Raw genomic sequence first — 15,209 nt, forward strand, 5'->3', positions numbered from 1 at the left:
GAAAAGATTCTGTTGCAGTGACTGTGGTTTTTTTCAGGAGAAGGAGCTTAATTTTTGTCCTAAGCACTCCATCAAATATTTGAAATGCAAAGAAGACAAACCACAGTAGAACTCACATGAATGAAAACGGTGTTCCAAACTGGTTTTATTAGCAATTATTATAATAATTACTAAAATATCAGACATTTCATTAATCTTGACCCAGTCAGAAAAAAAAAATATTTCTTGACCAACTCAGAAAAATATCAAAAAACCCCATCACAACTCATCATCATGACTGGCTGTCCAGAGAAGCTTCTTCATCCCTGGAAGTGCTGAAGAAGTTTGGATGGGGCTGTGAGCGACCTGGGATAGTGGGAGGTGTCCCTGCCCACGGCAGGGGCTGAACTGGATGGGCTGTAAAGGTCCCTCCCAACCCAAACCACCCTAGGATTTCACAGTCTTTCTTTTCACATTTCCCATTTATTTTCACAATAAACTCACATCAAAATCCAACTGTGCAACACATGAGCTGACCATTTCCTCAAGAGGCACACCAAGACACCACAGCTATTTTTATTACCTAAAATAATAATTTTGTTATTATTATTATTACCTTGTGCTGCTGGTAAAGCAGCTTTTGCACACAGTCCTCTTGGCTGTACTGAAAAGCAGCTTTGCACAAGTCATCCAGCAGGCAGAGCGTGGCCCGGTCCCTGTGCCACAGCTGCTGGCTGGTGAGGACCTGCACCCAGAACTCCAGGACTGCAGCTGGCCCCACTCCGTTTGGATGGTCGCTTACAAAAATGTGAGTCTGACAAATTAAAGGGTAAAAAAAAACTGGTCAACAGATTGCAGCTTTGGGTAATGCTGAAGAACTTACTGGAGAACTGTTTGACTTGCTTGAGGCTGTGGGGCTGTCTTTAAATAATTTACAACAACACTCTGTATACCCTAGTAAGGACAGTTTTGTCATCTTCAGCCTCCAAATTTCTGCAGATTCTGACACCTGGAGAGCAGAGCACTTTGTGCAATCAGCAAAAACAGACACAGAAGCCTTAAGCAGGACCCCTGCAGGCATAAACAGCATCTCTTTCCACAGTCCAGGCTGCTGTTTCTGCAAATGGCCTTCCCAGAGTAGGTCTGTTTCCATTATCCCTCTCTAATGTTAGAAGGCCTTGGGTTCTGACCTCTTTGTGCTTCAAAAAACACTTCTGTAGCCTAACCCAAGAACATTTTTCCATTCCAGAGCCCTAAATTAATGGTAAAAAGCAGAGCTTGCAAACATTAATATCTCTGCTGCATTCTTCAAATAACACAAACATGAGAAAGCAGTGAGGCATATTACATTTCCTTTTTTAAAGAGTTTTGACCTGGTATGGGAAAATTAATTCTCCAAGAAGTCTGAAAGTAGAATATTGTTGTTAGTGTCACATGCATTGCCAGATTTAGGCAAGTTTAAGCAGGAGCATTTCAGGAAACCAAATTCAACTACTAATGCCTGATACAGGGTACTCTGACTGAACTGCCAGATTCAGTATCCTTTCTAACCTTTAACACTAACTCAGTCAAATAAGCTTGGTTTTAAACACTCACTCCCCCTCTTCTTTTTTTAAAATAATCTTCTTACCTGTATCATACTACTGAGCAGCTTAACATTTTCTCCATAGTTCACTCCTGTCAAGTGCTGTGTCACTTTATGGGTAACCTGTTGGGTCACTCCTTGAGGGACTCCACTATCCAGATGAAGAAACAGCTCCACGTAAGATAAAAACCTAGGGATGTCAACAAATGAAATTAAAATATTTCCTACTGCATATTAAAAAGAAAGCCTGCTTCAAGAGAATTTAAAACCAGCTCAACAGCAACAGTAGGACACAGACAGAAAGGCTTTGACCCACAACCACAATGCAGATTTAATTGCTCTAGTTCAGCAATACATTGGGCACAGTTATGAACATTTCACACCAGTCTGTAATTCAAGGCAGCTCATCAGGACTAAATACAGTTCTTGATCTACATCAGCACCCAAATCTTACTCAGGACTTGTGTGGAAGACTGTCAGGTGTCTAAACTGAAAGATTATTATTAACTTTCACTGCAACTATGAATAAATTAAGTAAACAAATGCATAAAATTTTTTCATGAACATTTTATGAATATATAATGCTTACTGTTCATTCTTCAGGAGGTAATACTGGCAAGAGTAAAACAAGGGTAAAATTTTATCCAGCACATGGACTACTGTTCTCAGATGTCTAGACTGGACTAGTACACCCAAAAGAGGGATCCCTTCAGCACAGAATTTCTCAATGCTGTCAAAAAACAAAACAACAAAAAAAAATTAAGAAAAACACATTCACTATAAGCAGAAAGAGAAACAAGGTGTTGATTTAATTTTTATTAACTGAGATGTAAATACATTCATAACTTTACACTTTATCTTTGAAAATCTAAATAGCTAAATACAGAGGGTTTTTTTCTTCAGCTGTAGGAGTCATTGAATTGCTGACAGATTGGGTAAGTATTTCCTTCTCAAATATTTTCTAAGTATGTCCTTCCTTCACAAATTCCTTTCTGGGGATCAGTGTCTCATCTTCCAAAAGTCACTAGAGATGCAAGTCTTCATCAAGTTTCTATCACTTTAAAGATCACTATTCTTGCCTAACTTGGACAACTCGCCTCCCTCTACAGGGAAAAGAAGAGCCAAAGGCTAAACAGAGAAGGTGCAGGGGAAAAGACTGAAGAGGTTCTTTGTTTTTTTTATTCCAAGCTCAAAGCTATGGAAAAATTTCCACTCTCAACCCAAAATACCCTAATAGCAGTCTCAAACTACTCCAGTGCTTTGCAGCATCTATAGCACAATCTTACCATGAAGCAATGGCTTCCTTGGGGAAGGAGAAGAAAGCCCAGATAAATTTTCCTTAAAAGAGTAATGCAGTATTATACATAGAAAATGAGTTAGTGAAAATTCTGAATAGCATAGCACATATAAAGGGATTTATCACAGACTCAAGGAAAACAGTTCTGGTGAGAACTGATCAAATTTTGTATAGCCCTGTACCTCAAACAAGAATATTTGATTATGTCCAAAAGCCTTACCTATGAACCAGCTAAAAGCACTGTGAAAGACTGCTGGAACATAATCATGGCTAAGAACTTCACTGCTCATATAATGTATATTTATTACTATACTATACTGTAATACTATATATTATATAGTATACTATACTAAATACTGTATTTACCATTCTTGGAGTGAGTGGGTTTTTTCTCCTCACTGTTTTCTAAATGCAGTGCTGCCCTGATAAAAGAAATTACCTCTAGAACAACCCTTTCAGTAACTGTGGTTCAAAGTTAATCCTGTCCAGAGAAATTATTGTTAACCCCCAGTTTTAGTACTATTTATTATGATTGGACCCTGAAGTGCAGAAGGCAAAAAAAAAACACTACTAGCAAAATACAGGAAATAGCATGTTGTTTGAAAGAATACAGGAATAACTTCTTCACAAAAAGGACTATTAAGCACTGGAAAAGGCTGTCCAGGGAGGCAGTGGACTCCCCATCCCTGGAGGTATTTAAAGAATCATGAGACACTCAGTGCTCTGGGTTGGGCAACAAGGTGGGGATTGATCACAGGCTGGATTTGATGACCTTAGAGGTCTCTTCCAACCTAAATGATTCTGGGATTCTGTGGAACTACAGTCATAGGATCACAGAAAGCTGGGGTTGGAAAAGACTTTGAGATTATCTAGTCCAAACCCCTCCAAGGCAGAGTGTTGTCTCCTACAAAGGAACAAGTCCAGGTGGGTTTGGAATGTCTCCAGAGAGAGAGAGAATCCATTACCTCCCTGGGCAGTTATTCTAGGGCTCTGCAATCCCTCAGTGTAATGAAGTTCTTCCCCATGTTGAGGTGAAACTTCTTGTGTCTTAGTTGTGGCCACTGCTCTTCATCAACTTGCTGGACACCACTGAATAGAGTCCAGCAGCATCCTCTGGACACCCCTTTGAGATGTTTGTCTGCATTAATGAGATCCCAAATCAGTCTTCTCCAGACTAACCAGGCCCAGCTCCTTCTCATAAGAGAGATGACAAGCTGCTCGATCCCTTGCACCACAAGTCCTTTACTCTTTAAATAGGCACAAAGCTGTTAACAACGCACAGCTCAGCATTAGGGAGGCTGCTCAGTCCCTGGGGCCATCCACCCAAGGCAAACACCCAAAAAGCCCTCACCTGTGGCCCAGGGTGGTCATTGCCAGTGCCAGGTAGCAGCCAATGGGGATGTTTGCCTTCACAGCCTTGAGCAGGGGGTGCAGCGTGACCGACTCGGCCGTGTCCAGCGCGCTGTCACACACGGGAACTGCCAGCCCGCTCTGCTGCACCCCACGGTCATTCCTGTGCAGCTTCAGCCTCAAAATCAAACTCCAGGCCCACTGATTGAAGGAAGTCTCCGGTGTTTCCCCGTAGCGAACGATGCTGGCCAGGTAGGAGACCTGGAACAGAGCAGCAGGAGCAGGAATGAGAGGAAGCACAGCCATGACACAGCACGTGTGGCTCTGGTCTGGGACTTGGTTCATGCAAGGGGAACTGGATGATCTTTGGGGTCCCTTCCAACCCAAATCTTCTAGGATTAGACCAACAGCAATTATTTTTTAGACATACCGTGTAGTTTATCTCTTCCTATGGCCTAGATTTCTACCTCCCTCTCCTTCCCCCCATCCCTTTAGGTAAGGCCTATCAACTTTCACTGTCTGCTTAAATTTTTCCAAGCTAAATGCTGACCTTGAATTAAATTTTAATGCTATTAAAAAAGAACAAAAAACAAACAAACAAAAAAAATCCAGACACAACCTTTAATAATTTTTAAAACATTTAAGACTTCTAGTGAAAGGAAACAGAAAAATCCATGCAAAAATATTATCTGTCCACAAGCTGCCTAAAACCTGGCAGCCTCTCCTTAGAAAAAAGCCTGCACGTGGACAGGCAGAGTCACATGTGTATGTGTCCAGTGTCACAAAGACCATGTTTAGATCACAAGGAATTGTGAATCTCTGGGGGAAAAAAAATGTACATGTGCTGTGACAGAGCAGTCTAAATTGCAGAGCTGATGGGCAATGCAGATATTTCATCCTCTCTGAGCAGGGGTACAAGAATGTAAGCACTATTTTCTCTCAAATTCTAGTTATAGCCTCATGCAAGTCAGGACAGATTGACCAGCACAAGTGGCACTTAGGGCTGACACTGGCTTAAAAAAGAGAACTCATCTGGCTGGCACAAGACAACAAACCATGGTTAAGCACTGCAGAGGAACAAGTCAGAACAGAACAGAGACAACAAAGGAACATTCAGAGTGTTGGAAGAAAAGGCTGGGGGAAAAATGTTCAGAGGAGGAGGAACACCAGGCAAAAAATACTGAGAAGACAAAGCCCAGCACAATGCTAAAACTGAGTAAATAAATAAATGTAAGTATCGTGACTAAATATCCAAAACAGAGATTTTTTTTTAACCTTGATCTTTCTATCCTTCCATTTCCATTCTGTCACTTGGAGCTATCCCTTCCTGAGTCCAGTGTGCTGTAAAATCAATTTAATAGATGTCTGTGGTGTGTTCAGGTCACAAAACACTGCCCACTGGGATTAACACTTGAGTCTTCAAATAAGGTAAGAGCTGCAGTGAGTTCTCTTATGGTCACCAATAATGAGAAATAGCCTTGCATTAGAAAGTACTGTCTACTTCTGCGTAAGTAAAGAAGGAGCAGTTTGTGATGATTCACAAACCTGCAAGTGTGTCAAAATTTTCTCTTTTAAGAAAGATGGAGGGAGACTGTTAGTAAGAGCATGGAGTGAAAGGACAAAGGGGAATGGCTTCAAACTGAGAGAGAGTAGATTTAGATCAGATATTAGGAGGAAATTCTTCCATGTGAGGGTGGGCAGGCCCTGGCATAGGGTGCCCAGAGCAGCTGGGGCTGCCCCTGGATCCCTGGAAGTGTCCAAGGCCAGGCTGGACAGGGCTTGGAGAAATCTGGGATAGTGGAAGGTGGCCCATGGCTGGGGATGGGACTGGATGATCACGAAGGTCCCTTCTATCCAAACCATTCAGTGATCCTGTGATTCTCATACAGATGTTCAACAGAAGCCTAACAGTATTTTCAAATAGCTCTCCTGATGAAGACAACACTGAGTGTTGGTATGTTATGAAATTGTAGTTGGACAAAGATCACCTTTAAAAAGAAGAAAAAAAAGAAGAAAACAAGGTCTTGCCCTGCAGCTTTTCCCATTTGTAGGCATCCCTAAGTTATTCCTTTTAAGAAAGAAGAAAGGATACCTGTTTTATGCTTTCAGAAAGCAGCCCAGTATATGGTTTTTGGGAGAGATATTTCTGATACGCTTCCAGGACCATCAATGCAACTTCAGAATGGACAGCTGGATCCAGGTGTAGAGTATTCTGCTAAAAACAATGTCAGAACATAAAACCTTGAGTCATTTAAGAGGTCTCTACAACTGTACATTCAGCTGTACCACAGAGAAATAAATCCTAATATTTTTCTGGCTGTTCAAATTAATTATTGCAATATCTAGGCAAAAATCTTACCCAATGAAAAAAAATTACCTCCATCTTAAAGCATACCAGGCTCACACTGGGCAATACAAAGCCCAACAATTAGATTATTTTTTTATAAGGCACCATAATATTCATTTCCATGTGCATTTTATAAACATATGATAATTAATTCAAAAATATATAGATGCCATTTTAAATTACATAATACAGACACTTGAACTCTTGCCATTAAAAAGAAAAAAAATCCCATCACCATGTTTTTTGTATGAAAACACAGCAATTCCTCTATCAATTGGCATATTAAAGAGCCATTTTTCCCCCATCAAAAGGCACAGACATGGCATTGCTATTGCACAGCAAAGAATTCTGTTTATTTTCCCTAATATTCATTTTTCTTTACATGTCCACAAGAAACAGGGAGAAAAAGAAGGTCAATATTCATGTACAACCATTAGCATGGCAAAGAGACGAGTTCAGGATGACCAAGTGCACAGAATGCAAAGCTAAACTAAATCACTGAACTCAGGCAACATTATTCCCCCAATCTATTTCTGCTTTTCTCTGAAACAGCATTCACCCTCAGTTATATCCTGAACTCATGGAGCTCCAGGAGCAACCCAATATTATGGATTAATTCCAGATCATTTAAATGCTCAGGGTTTTGAAATGTCTCATTTCAATCTTTGCTTTTCTTGCACTGTGAAACACATAGCTAGTTACCAGCATGCAAACTACAGTCACACCAGTCTCCTACATATTTTTTGGAAGATTCCTCTATTTCTGAAGCCAAAGGCATTTTGATCATGTGACTCATAAAAAAAATTGTCCTGTCAGCTATTGCCTTGTTTAGAGAGGAAAAAATCCCTGCTTAAGTATCTCTCTTAAACTCAGCTGCAGCATTATAAGGAAGCAGCATAAGCAAATCCTCAGGCAGACTGCTGTAAAATTATTATGAAATTCACATTTTGTGCCAATATAAAAGCATGCAATTAACTATTTTCAAATTCTGCTTTACTCCCAGGTTGAGTTAAGCTTTTGCTCTGAAGAAAATGAGAAGGTTCGAGGCTCCTGTTTTCAATACCTACATGCTGACCAAATCCCCAGTTCAGCCCTTCCAAGATGATACAAGCCAGTTTATTCTCCACTGTTGTCAGGCTGTAATTTAACAACCAGTCACGGATCAGGGCTATCTCAGATGAAGAAGGCTTCCACAGGTACAGGGGCAGTTCTTTAAACAGATATAAAGAAACCTTGAGGAGAGAGAGCAAAAAGGGAAAATCAGTACTCAGCAAACAACAATAATCACTGTGCTCTGCTATCTGAAAGGGAGTAATGACCAAAAACCCCATGGACTGGTCTTTAACACATCCATTCATACCAAGCTGTGTCTTATCACACAACCTGGTTAACCTGTGTTAAACCTCTAGGTTTAACTGAGTGTCTGATTTAAATTATTTAAATTATAGACATCAGCACTTACCATCCCCACTTTCTCAATGGTCTCTCTAATCCGATCCAGCAGTACAGAAATAATCTGTGTGTGGATGCTGGCAATGGCTCCCAAGAGTTCTCGACCAACCTTGGAAAATGTCTCTCTTGTGGAAAGACTAACATAGGACACCTGAGAAGATGAGCAGGGAGAAGTTACTGCTTCTGGCTGTCCTCCACTAACATGGAAATAAAATGTCTTTTGGAAAATACAAGACTAAACTGCTCTTGGTCATTGTAGACAAAGTTGATGAATGTCCATATGAAGAGTGAAAGTGATCACCCTAAAAGACCAGGTGTCTTGACAGTGCCAAGAAAAATGTCCAAAACTAAACACATGCACAATACAGCCACCAGTACTAAAAAATAATCCCACCGAAAACAACAGAAAAAACATCACACAAGGAATTCCAGGCCTGCATGAGAAAAAATAAATGTATTTCTGCTTGCTTGTTTCATTCTGGCTTTGCCTACAGAAAAGCTGTTCTTTTACCCAGAAAAAACAAGTACTTCAGGCAATTTTAATTCAGTACTTTTTTAAAAAAGTAGTATTTTTTTAATTCCATGGTACAACAAACTACAGAAGCCATGAAAGTTTCACACCTTCCACTGTTACAAATAAAAAGAGCATTTTCATTCTTTTCCTGAATGGACCAGTAACATTATTCACCTCATATATCTCCAGAACAACGATTTTGATAAAATCCTCATCAACATCAGCCTGTTTGGTTTGTGCCATCTGAGCAAATGTGGTGAGAAGACAGATTTCTTCTGAGCAGTTCATTGATTGGAGATACTTTTCAAACTGTGCAAGGTGCTCTGGATCTAGAAAAAAATGTCAAGTGAAAGAAACATGATAAAAGTGCAATAGGATACACATCAGCAGCATTTATATAGTTATTCACTCATATCCCAGAGAAGTCATCTGTGGAGATCATATCACAAATAAAAATTCTGCAAGTATCTAGCCTCAGGTCTTGATTATGCCCAAGAGCTACAAAGAAAGGCCAGTTTTAGTTTCTCAAATACAATACAAGAAAAAATACTCGATGCACCTGTTTGAACTATCACAAAAAACAGAGAACTAAATAAGAGATGCTTTCACTCACATTCAAGGCAGGTTTCCTCTTTAAACTCACAAGAGATATTGCCGAAAGCAAATAAATATTCCATTCCTCAGGGCATGGGACAACAGAAAAATAAGGATACAAAAGAACCTGTACAAGGCTTTAAAATGCATTTTTTTATTTCTTCCAAATTAAATAGAGCCTGCGCAGAAAAAAAAAGGCACTGAAAGCAGCATTTGAGCTGTAAAAAGTTTTGGAGAGTGATCTGCCTTCTTTGAACCACAACATGCCAGCAAACACTGTTTACAGTGATTTTATCATAGCAGTTGAATGCATAGAAAAAGCACCCATTGTGCACTCAGCTACCTAACCTGAACATGCATGTGCTCAGCGTTCTTCTGATCAAACACTTCACTAAGGTTACATTCTATTTTAAGGGCTTTCAAGAATTTTGCAACTCTACTCCAACCTGAGAAGGTCAGATTTGTACAGGCAAAAGAGCTCATGGAAAACCATGCTAGAGGATTGTGCAATTTAAGAGAACAGTTTCTTCCAGACAGGGAGAGAAACTACAATACTGCTGATGGATACGGCAGGCAGACAGGTGCCTCATCCAGTCACCTCCATTTCCTAATACTATTTTTTATCCTTATGGCATAAGTTACAGACAACTGTGCTTCCCCTTGTACTCTGGTTTGTTTTGGTTTTTTTTTAAGGTGATGCAGAAGGACATTAAAAATGACTGCATCATTATTGTATCTAAAGGCACAGCAGAGCGACCTACAGCAAGGAGAAGGGGTCAGCTGTGGGCTCCACACCACCCTCAAACCCACACCAAGCCATAGCCTGGGACTGAAGATGGGGACTGAAGATAAGGGAAGCAGAGAGACTCCAACTAAATCCTGTCATCTCCTAATGGAGAAAAAAACACCTTCACCACCCACTTGCCGCTTGACCCTATTCCTTTCCTCTAGTCACTACAATTCAAGTCCAGAGCACACTAAAAATCACTGACTCCTCAAATCTTGATAGTGGCAGCAAGAAAACTGTGACCACAAATAAAATCATAGCATCCTTGGATTAAAGGGATATTAAATATTATCTTGTTTCAAATCCCTGCCACAGGCAAGGACATCACTCACTAGAACAGCAACTATGCTCCTGATGCCTTAGGATTTTAGCTTTTCTATTTCTTATGTATTTGTAATCCTGCAACTCTTCAGTGTATAACTCTAAACTCCATACAGAGTGTTAGCTGCTGCTTTCCCATTTTGGTCAGACAGTTCCTCTCTAGGCCTGGGAATCATAGGAAAATGGGAATCAGCCTTACTGCCTTGAGAAATGTAAACAAAAGTGAGTTGGAGGGGATCAAACTTGGGGTTAATGACTACATTACCTGAAGGTGTAATTGGTAGATTAACCCCCAATATGCAAATGAACCAAATTTATAAAAATATGAAAACCCATGACCTGTCATACATTTTGGGTGTAGCCCCTGGGGAACTCTGTCTGTCCAAAATGTACCTGAAGGCCCTTCAAAAAATAGAACTGCTTTCTATTTCCCCTAATTTTGTCTGGCCTCTGTTTTTAGGTAGTCCCAAAAAGGCTCCCACCCCTATATATTTGGTGCCTAAAGCTTCCATCAATTACCAAGGCTTGCTTCCACCTGTAGATTCACCACCCTTTTCTCATGCTTAATTTGGGAGAGGAAATTACTAAAAATGATTTTCTCCCAAGAGAATGTTAATGTCATGGTCTTCCAGGGTACAAATTACAGGAAATTAAGCATTAATTTAAGTGACAGTTAAAAGAAAATATTTCAGAGGATCAGATGGATTTCACTGAAAGAACTGTTGATATTCACTGCCTAGACACTGGTGAAAAACAGTACTATGCTGACCAAAATCATTGAGGAGAATGAGGAGGATACTGCAAAAGAAGAAAATAAATATTGCATCAGCATATCAGGCGCTTTGAAAGATAAAAGCTAGCTAAAAGACAAACAATGCCTGAAAAAGATAATTATATGTTATAAAAAAATAAAAGCTGTGTTTGTTACTGCAACTCATAATAGATGCAGTAAAAAATTTCCAGCAAACCAAAACTAAAGACATACTGCTGAAACAGTGTAACAGCCACCGTTTTGGCTGGCAAGTGCTTATCAGATCAGCACTTCATCAAGTGCAGGCAGATTACAATCTTAGTATCTCTCTCCCTTCCTATGTAAATGGCCTTAAATGTTAGCTGAGCTTGCACAGTCAAGACTCTCAGGAAGCTCTTAGAATCACCACTTTCTCCTGCTTCTCCATCAAGACTTACTAGATGGGGTAACAGCTACCTGGGGTACCAGCCAGCTGAGAAGAAATACCTACAAAAATGAGATTTTCTCTCCCTGAAGACAGCAAAGAAGCTGTAAAGTAGGGAGTAGTAAACTGTTTGTTTACCTGTCCCCCTGTCAATCAACTCCTGAAATATGATCCATGGATGCAGCAGCAGAGGGAAACTAGCATTCCAGCTGGCCTCTAAATAGCTCTGCTATGGCTGAAGACACCACGTTCACTGTGGAGATCAGCATGGGACAAAAGTCAAGAGGAAATAAAAATAAAATGTGCCACTTAGGAGAAGAAATGCATGAAAAGAAGGCTTGAGATAAGAGGAACATAGCTGGGGGTGATAAGCAGTCTCCGACAATGTGAGTTATTAAAGTCAAAATTAGCAACTTTAGTGGGAAGAAAAGGAAGACTCTAGATATACATTATTTATAGAACTAGCAACAGCTCAAAAGTCAACCAGTCACAAAAAAAACCCAAAAAACAAAACAAAACAAAAAAATAACAAAACAAAACAAACCAAGAAATTGCAACACCAACCCCAAGTGATACAGAAGTCTGTACATTTAGATTTTAATCTCATTCTCCAAATACTGTTGAAGTTCAAGAGGGGAAGTCATATGAGGATACACAAGAGGTACCTCCTGCACGTTACTCTTACAGCTCTGAGGCAGCCACAGACAAAACTAGGACAATAAATCTATCAATTGCTGTTAAAATGACAATTTGGGCAAACAGGTACTGGAAAACAATGAACTGCCCAAGACATTTCTGGGGCCACTGGACCAGTCATGCTCCCAGGAGTGCATTTAACAATGCAACCTGCACAGAGTTAAACCCACAGCTGATGCAGCAGCAGCTGAATGGATTAGAATTGGTTCTGTGGGGGAATTTTACCTTTGAGTCTTTGCTTGTAGTCAGCAGGCTGAAGAGTAGAGCAGAGCTGCTCCAGCTGCTCGCTCTCAGCACAATGCATGACAAAGAAGAGCCTCCAAAGCATGTTGCTGGACAAGGTTCCATAAGGCATCTCGGACATGAACAGCCAGACTCCCAACCTGTTGGATTTGAAGGGGCAGTTAGGAACAGTTCCACCCTGACAAATCCCAGCATTTGGAAAGCAGACGTCTCTGGCCCACACCTCTGCTATGTAACAGAATTAGGAATGTGAGGATGTGTATTAGCAACTCAAATTCTGAGCTGACCAAGATTCCACAGCTTCTGTCAGTTGCTACAATTCACGGCCTAATTCCTCCCCACCTTGATGCTACCAATGCACTGAAAAATCCTACTTATTTCAGTCTTGTTTAAACCTTTAAACATTTATTTAAAGCTAGTCCAAATCCCAGTTTCAAGGATTCAGCTCCTCAAAACTAAGCCAGTGAAGGGATTACCCACCTTTTTGCCTTCAGAACATGTAGAACAGCTCTAAAAAACAGCTCATCAAACTCCAGTTGCAATTTTTCCACAGAGTAGGGGTGTTCTACTGATCCATATTGTTTATTGCCACTAACATACTGGGCCCAGTGGTCACTCACATGACACAGTGTCATCCTACACAGCAGAGCAAACAAGCCAAAGAAGGATCATTAAGTATGTCACAACCACAGGAAAACACGGACAAGGGCAATCAGATCAGAGTCTAGCCACAAGAAACATTTCCAACGTTTTGTCCTCTGGGTTCCAGAGGTTTCTATATATATAAATTGTATCAGTCAAATTTCTGTATTCTCCTTCCCTGGTTTTACAAGCAAACAAGGTGTAATATTCTGTTATACTAAATTACTTTGTGTGTGACCTTTGGAGCCTTAAGGTAACTGTACAGGATGAAATGGCAGTACATCCAGAAAGCTCATAAAGGAATAATTACAATGAAAAAGTTACTGCCTCCATAACACAAAGAAAAGAATGGATTTTGTTTCTGATTTGACTGTATTCCCCCTTGAGGATACACTCATAGAAGCCATACAGAGTGAATGCTGGAGATTTAAAAATAAATAGTAGCTTTTAGGCTTCAATTACATTTATTTACTGCAACAATAGGACAATTTGCAGGGAGCAAATTAAAAATCCTGAAACAATTCTGGGTAACAACAAATAAAGCAGTAACATTGGTTATAGACAGGAGAAATTCAAGAAAATTCTGTTTGCTGGGTTTCAGGGGCTACCCAAGACAAGCCTAACAACATTACCAATGGAAGTCAGCCTGGTAGTTCCACAGCTCACCTCACTTCTTTGTACTCAAAGGATTTAGATTTTGTAATTCCCCATTTGAGATTCCTAGACTGGGTAACCCTGAACTGACCAAACACCAGAGCAAAACCTACCTGAGAACTGTTTGGATGGGGTTTGGGTTTTTTTGGTTGTTTGATGATTGGTTCTGGGGATTTTTTAGCAGCTCTAAATATGAAATATTTAGATTCAATCACAGCACAGAGAAAAAAATTCTCTTACTTGATGAGCTGACCAATTCTCTTCACAAACTGTCGGTACCGTGCCCTGTTAAACGTTTCTAATCCCATAGACAGAAGTTCCACTAAGGAGTTTGCAAAGGCAAAAATCTTCATCATCTTCTGGGGAGATGTTTTTTCAGGAAAATAAGCACCTAAGATGAAAACATAAAAATAAGAGTCAAAAAAAAAAAAGTATTAATTCTGGATTTTTAATTTAACAAGCACTAATTTTTAACTTAACAAGCACTGAAAGCAACAATTCACCATATTGTAAACTGAAATGTATGTTTTGTTCATGCAATGAACAATAAATACCTGCTAAGTGTGAAAGTACAAATAAACCATGCAGGTAGTAAGACCTCTGGCAAGCAATTACCTTCATGTACTTGCCCAGAGATTTTGAAAAAAAAATTATCAGAGAAAAATCACAGTAACATTACAATTAAGAGGTGAGGAGAGAAAATTAGTTCTGAAAGCACTTTTGGGAGTTAACTGAACAACCAAATCCAAACTAAGGGAGAAGACTCTAATGTTTTGCATGCATATTGCTATGAGGTTTTAATTTTTACACATGGCATATACTTCCATCTCATCTCTTTAGCCTGCAAGCTGTTGCACAGGTTTGTTACTATTTTTCTCAGAGTTTCATAATACAGTAGCACCCCTGGCCATGGCAGTCATTAATATAATTACCATAAGCAAAATGAAGAATAACTCCCTAGCAACTGATTTACCTTCAGATGTAAACCCGAGAAACTGCTGAAAGAGTTCATGAAATGGGAACTGTGACAACAGAGCAATCAAGTCATCTTCCAAGAGTAGAATCCAGCTTGTTTCAGGATCCTCATCCTATAGACAAATACATGTGCTGTCAGTAGCTTTACAATGACACCAGTAATAAAGGGCTTCACTACGGTACTAATTACAGTTTTGTTAGGAGTAACTGAAATATTTTAATTCTCTCTGCTAATACTCATTACTAGAAGCTGCACTCTCTACAGTTATACCACAGAAACAAAGGGAGACTAAACCAGAAGTAAATTCAAACCATACTTTTTACCTTTACAAGTTAGATTCTCTTCATCCATTTCACAAAGATCAATGAGCTTGGAAAAAAGCATAAAGGAAAAAGCAAAGAGAAAAAAAAGAAGTCATCTGCTATACCTCTTCTCCTCCTTCATCTACCAGAGTCCAGTTCCCAGATTCCATCCCAGATGAAGAGGAACTTTTCCTGTCACTTGGTTTCATATGGCACATAAAGTCCACGCGATTTCTGGTTTAGAGTGAAAATTGAAGTGTAAAAAATTAGGAAATAAAAAATTCTGAATTCAGTA

At 39.7% G+C, this 15,209-nt stretch overlaps 1 protein-coding gene across 9 annotated transcripts in view; it reads right to left on the reverse strand.

Annotated features, from left to right (window-relative positions):
• Positions 1-15,209, reverse strand: part of EPG5 (ectopic P-granules 5 autophagy tethering factor) — a 55,091-nt gene that overhangs the window by 27,732 nt on the left and 12,150 nt on the right. For 5 of the 9 annotated variants that reach the window (XM_023944046.2, XM_023944043.2, XM_086867003.1 and 2 more), the window contains 13 exons: positions 15,040-15,148; positions 14,610-14,724; positions 13,877-14,027; positions 12,821-12,976; positions 12,323-12,480; positions 8,699-8,853; positions 8,021-8,161; positions 7,626-7,790; positions 6,304-6,426; positions 4,213-4,472; positions 2,154-2,294; positions 1,610-1,754; positions 596-793 (listed from right to left, as the gene is read on the reverse strand). In XM_023944046.2, the coding sequence (XP_023799814.1) occupies positions 596-793; positions 1,610-1,754; positions 2,154-2,294; positions 4,213-4,472; positions 6,304-6,426; positions 7,626-7,790; positions 8,021-8,161; positions 8,699-8,853; positions 12,323-12,480; positions 12,821-12,976; positions 13,877-14,027; positions 14,610-14,724; positions 15,040-15,148 (2,017 nt within the window). The remainder of the gene's footprint in view (positions 1-595; positions 794-1,609; positions 1,755-2,153; positions 2,295-4,212; positions 4,473-6,303; positions 6,427-7,625; positions 7,791-8,020; positions 8,162-8,698; positions 8,854-12,322; positions 12,481-12,820; positions 12,977-13,876; positions 14,028-14,609; positions 14,725-15,039; positions 15,149-15,209) is intronic. The other 4 variants (XM_086867002.1, XM_023944045.2, XM_086867004.1 and 1 more) reach the window with 1 other exon arrangement.

This window comes from Cyanistes caeruleus, chromosome Z (assembly GCF_971803275.1).
Source record: "Cyanistes caeruleus chromosome Z, bCyaCae1.hap1.1, whole genome shotgun sequence".
NCBI lineage: Eukaryota > Metazoa > Chordata > Aves > Passeriformes > Paridae > Cyanistes > Cyanistes caeruleus.